This window comes from Pristiophorus japonicus, unplaced genomic scaffold (assembly GCF_044704955.1).
Source record: "Pristiophorus japonicus isolate sPriJap1 unplaced genomic scaffold, sPriJap1.hap1 HAP1_SCAFFOLD_531, whole genome shotgun sequence".
NCBI lineage: Eukaryota > Metazoa > Chordata > Chondrichthyes > Pristiophoridae > Pristiophorus > Pristiophorus japonicus.
This window is the reverse complement of record NW_027254438.1, coordinates 63868-69867: the sequence shown is the minus strand read 5'-3', so window position 1 is coordinate 69867 and position 6000 is coordinate 63868. Positions and strand designations below refer to the sequence as shown.

At 32.8% G+C, this 6000-nt stretch overlaps 1 protein-coding gene across 1 annotated transcript in view; it reads left to right on the top strand.

Moving 5' to 3' along the window:
• Positions 1 to 264: 264 nt before the first annotated feature.
• Positions 265 to 6000, top strand: part of LOC139254077 (pancreatic secretory granule membrane major glycoprotein GP2-like) — a 43485-nt gene continuing 37749 nt past the window's right edge. The window contains exons 1-2 of the mRNA XM_070873622.1: positions 265 to 316; positions 1176 to 1225. Of these exons, the coding sequence (XP_070729723.1) occupies positions 1192 to 1225 (34 nt within the window). The 5' untranslated portion in view covers positions 265 to 316; positions 1176 to 1191. The remainder of the gene's footprint in view (positions 317 to 1175; positions 1226 to 6000) is intronic.

The following is a 6000-nucleotide window of genomic DNA, read 5'->3' as shown; positions in this document are numbered from 1 at the left end:
ATTCTGTTGCATCAGAAAAGCCCACCCGGTTACCATGGGCCCAAAAGAGATGTTTACTCATTTGTCTATCACAGGTCCTTTTTTAAAAATGTTACATTTGCATGGATTCTGCCAGGTTATAGATCATCAGTAAATGATAAGGTGAGAGCCAATCAGCACTGCCGATAGCTGCACGCACCTCTGGTGCTGTGGGTCTGGTTATATGAGCTGTCACTGAGACTGTCACTGCTCACAGTGAGCTCTAACTAGGACTGAGAAGATTGCCGGTGATCAGAACTCTGTATCTCACACAGCGACACCGCGTTTGGAGACTCGGGTAAGCAGTGGGGTGTGGAGGGGATTTTAGCAGCAGCTCAGCGGGTCTGAAGTTGGGACCCAGGGCTGTGTGGAGCTTGTCCTCTCCAGGTTCAGGCCTCAGTAATGGACTGTGTTAAAAGGTTTATAATCAAGGGAGACTGGAGAGGGACCTGGGGGGGAGAGAGTCAGCACGGTTTAACCAGTGGTATTCGAGAATTGGAAAAACCAGGGAAGGATTCTAGTCAAAGAACTGGTGTTTATCGGGGACAGGAGAGAGGCTGGCACTGAACTCTGTCTGTCGTGTCCCGTGAGGGAGAGAGTTAGAGCTCACCTCTGTCTGTTGGGTCCCAGTGAGGGAGAGAGGAGGAGCTCACCTCTGTCTGTAGGGTCCCAGTGAGGGAGAGAGGGAGATCTCACCTCTGTCTGTAGGGTCCCAGTGAGGGAGAGAAATAGAGCTCACCTCTCTGTCTGTAGGGTCCCAGTGAGGGAGAGAGATCGAGCTCACCTCTGTCAGTAGTGTCCCAGTGAGGGAGAGAGGGAGAGCTCACCTCTGTCTGTAGGGTCCCAGTGAGGGAGTGAGGGAGAGCTTACCTCTGTCTGTAGGGACCCAGTGAGGGAGAGAGGGAGAGCTCACCTCTGTCTATAGGGTCCCAGTGACAGAGAGAGATAGAGCTCACCTCTGTCTGTAGTGTCCCAGTGAGGGAGAGAGGGAGAGCTCACCTCTGTCGGTAGGGTCCCAGTGAGGGAGAGGGGTGGAGCTTCCCGATTATAAATTGATGTACCCTCTGATTCCCTGTCCAACTCCCTATTTACAGTTCCCTTTGATCTCCCTGTCCCCTCAACTTTCTCCAATATTAAATCCCTGTTTTCACTTCCAGAATATCCCCCAGTAAAATGAGGAATCTGCTGCTTATTCTGGGTTATCTGAGTAAGTCATTTTCATTATCGACAAACTGCACTGTGTGTATTTAATGTCTTCATGTATGAAAATCTGCAAAATCTCCTCAGGTGTGTGATTTGCATCAGGGCAGCTTCAGGTCTGTGGCAGGGCTGGAAATCTGAGCGGAGAGGTTCCGACATGGATCTTAAATTGAAATTCTTCCATTGCTATTATTTATACTTTTAATTACTGATCAGATTTAGAAGCTATGGATTTGTGATAGGTATTCCATCATTTCTGTGCACAGTTTTGTTCTCCACATTACACAAAAGGGATGTAGAGGCACTGGAGAGGGAGCGAGTCAACTTTTACAAGATGAAACCAGAACTGAGCTGTTAGAACTATCAGGAAACACTGAACAAGTTGGGTAGCTGAGGGGGACCTGATCGAGGGCTTTAAAATTCTGACAGTGAACGTGTGGAAGGTGTTTCCACTTATGGACGAGACGAGATCTCGGGAGCCACCAATATAAGATAAATCTGTCACCAATAAATCCAATGGGGAATTCAGGAGAAACTTCTTTACCCAGAGAGTGGGGAGAATGGGGAGCTCGTCACCAGACAGAGGGGCTGAGGCGAGAGGCAGAGGTTATCCACGGCTGAGCTCGATGAACATACAGAGGGAAAGGAATAGAAGGATATGTTGATGGACTGAGAGGAAGACGGCTGGGAGGAGGCTCGTGTGGAGCATAATCAGTGTTCGGACCAGGTCGGGAAAATTGCCTCTTCCTGCGCCTGTAAATTAATTATAATTCCGTGCCATACATACTTACACAATATTATATACATAACCTTAATTACCAAACAGGTGTAAAAATTCAACATTTGTAATATTTTCATTACTGATTTATATTATTTATTACACATATGTTATGTATAATTAATTTTTGCAGTACTGACTTATTATTTATTATGCGTTAGTAATAAACTATAATACTTGCATTTTTGATTCATATTATATAATATGCATTTTAACATATCTTTAGTATTTGCATTATTGATTCATATTATTCATTTTACATTAGTTACAGATATTTAATATTTGCGTTATTGATTCAAATTATTTATTATACATTCATGATAGATATTTCACATTTGCGTTTTTGATTATGATTAATTATTATGTAATTGTAATAAATATTTCATATTTGCAATAATGATTGATTTTACTCATTATGCATTTATAATATATCTTTAATTTGACATTACTAATTCATGGTATTTATTATGCATTTGTCACAGATATTTAATATTTGCAATACTGATTGATATTATGTATGATGTACTTGTAATAAACTTTCAAACTTTTATTGTTGATTCATATTATATTATACGCATTTTAATATATCTTTAATATTTGCATTATTGACTGATATTATTCATTATACATTGTTATAGTTCTTGATCATTATATTATAAAGTCATATAATTTATTATGCATTTTATCGATATTTAACATTTGCATCGTTGATTAATATTAATTATTCTGCATCTGTAACCTATCTTTAATTTTTGCATTACACATTGATATAATTTATTACGCCATTATTATATCTTATTTTTTTTCATTAGTAATTCTTATTCTCCATTCGTAACAATTAATGAATTTTTTCATTATTGATTCATACTATTTATTATGTATTTGTGATAGATGTTTCGTATTTGCATATTTTATCAATATTAATTATTATGCATATAGTATCGTAGTTAATATTTTTCTTATAGATTTATATTATTTATTAGGCTTTAGTAATATATCTCAAGTATTGCCTTATTGATTCATTTTGTTATAATGCATCTGTGATCGATATTTCACATTTGCATCTTTGATTAATATTACTTATTATGCATTTGTCATAGTATTTAACATTTGCATTACTGATTAATATTATTTATTATACATTTGTGATCTATCTTTAATTTTTGCATTTCGAATTCCTGGTATTTATTATGCATTTGTCACAGGTATTTAATATTTACAATACTGATTGATATTGTTTAGCATTCCTTTGTAATAGATCTTGAGTATTTGCATTATTGATTGTCATTAATTATTATACAATTGTGATCGATATTTCACAATTGCATCTTTGATTAGTATTAATTATTCTGCATTTGCAATAGTATTTAATATTTGCATTACTGATTAATATTAATTAATGTGCGTCTGTAACATATCTTTAATTTTCGCATTACACATTGCTATAATTTATTATGCCTGTTATATAGCTTATTTTTTTCATGACTGATTCAGATTCTGCATTTGTAATAGTTGCTGAATTTTTTCATTATTGATCCATACCATTTATTATGCATTTGTGAGAGATTTATTTACGATTAATTATTATACATTTGGTATAGTATTTAATCTTTTTATTACAGATTTATATTATTTATTAGGCATTAGTAATATATCTCAAGTATTGTATTATTGATTCATTTTGTTATGATGCATCTCTGATCGATATTTCACATTTGCATTTTTGATTAATATTAATTATTATGCATTTGTAATAGTATTTAATATTTGCGTTACTGATTAATATTAATTAATATGCCTCTGTAACATATCTTTAATTTTTGCATTACGCATTGATATAATTTATTACGCCTTTGTTATATAGCTTATTTTTTTCATTAGTAATTCTTATTCTGCATTTTTAATAGTTGATGAATGTTTTCAATTTTGATACATATTATTTATAATGCATTTGTGATGGATGTTTTGCATTTGCATATTTGACTAATATTAATTATTATGCATTTGGTATAGTGTTTAATATTTTTGTTATGGATTTATGTTATTTATTAGGCATTAGTAATATATCTCAAATATTGCATTATTGATTCATTTCATTATGATGCACCTGTGATATTTCACATTTGCATCTTTGCAATCTCTGCAATATTGTATTATTGTATTGTTGTATTATTGATTCATTTTGTTATGATGCACCTGTGATAGATATTTTACATTTCCATCTTTGATTAACATTAATTATTATGCATTTGTTGTGATATTTAATATTTGCAATACTAATTGATATTTTTAGCATTCCTTTGTAATAGATCTTGAGTATTTGCATTATCGATTCATGTTAATTATTATACAATTGTGATAGAGATTTCACATTTGTACCTTTGATTAATAGTATTCTGCATTTGTAATATATATAAAATGTTTGTAATTCTGATTGATATTACTAATTTTACATTTTAATATATCTCAAATATTGCATTATTGATATTATTTTTTATTCCTTTGTAATATATCTTTAATTTTTGCATTACTGATTTATGTTATTTATTATGCATTGGTCATAGAATTTAATACTTGCAATATCGATTCATATTTTATTATATATATTTTATTATATCTTTAATATAGGCATTACTGATTATTATTAATCATTAAACATTTGTTTTAGTTCTTAATCATTTGCATTATAGATTCATCTAATGTATTATGCATTTTTTATACATATTCAACATTTGCATCGTTGATTAATATTAATTATTATGCATTTGTAACATATCTTCAATTTTTGCATTAAGATTGACATGATTTATTACACATTTGTTATAAATCTTATTTTTTCATTACTAATTCATATTCTGCATGTTCATGAATATTTTCATTATTGATTCATTTTGTTATAATGGATTTGTGATGGATGTTTCACATTTGCATATTTGATTAATATTAATTATTGTACATTTGGTATAGTATTTAATATTTTTATTACAGATTTATATTATTAATTAGACATTTGTAATATATCTCAAGTATTGCCTTATTGATTCATATTATTATAATGCATCTGTGATCGATATTTCACATTTGAACCATTGATTATTAATTATAATGCATTTGTTACAGTATTTACTATTTGCTATTTTTATTGATTTTATTATATATTTTTAATATATCTCAAGTATTGCATTATTGATGCATATTATTCATTATTCCTTTAAAATATCACTTTAATCTTTGCATTACAGATTTATATTATTCATTATTCTTTTGTGTTATAACTTTAATATTTGCATTACAGATTTATATTATTTATTATGCATTTGTGATGGATATTTCATACTTACATTATTGATTCATGTTAATTATTATGCACTTGTAACTTATCTTCTATAATTGGAGTACTGATTCATATTGTTTATTACACATTTGTTAATAGAGCATAAGAACATAAGAAATAGCAGCAGGGGTCGACCATTTGGCCCCTCGAGCCTGCTCCGCCATTCAATAATATCGTGGCTGATCTGATCTTGGCCTCAAATCCACTTCCCCGCCCACTCCCCATATGCCTTCACTCCATAATCGTTCAAAAATCTGTCTATCTCCACCTTAAATATAATCAATGACCCAGCCTCCACAGCTCTCTGGGGCAGAGATTTCCAAAAATACACGACCCTCTGAGAGAAGAAATTCCTCCTCAGCTCCGTTCTAAAGGGGCGGCACCTTATTCGGAAACTATGCCCCCTAGTTCTCGATTTTCCCACAAGGGGAAAATCCTCTCGGCATCTACCCTGTCGAGCCCCCTCAGAATCTTATATGTTTCAACAAGTTCACACCTCATTCTTCTAAACTCCAATGAGTAGAGGCCCAACCGGCTGAACCTTTCTTCATAAGACAAACCCGTCATCTTCGCATTCATCCCAGTGAACATTTTCTGAACTGCTTCCAATGCAAGTATATTCCTCCTTAATTAAGGAGACCAGAACTGTGCACGCAGTACTCCAGGTGTG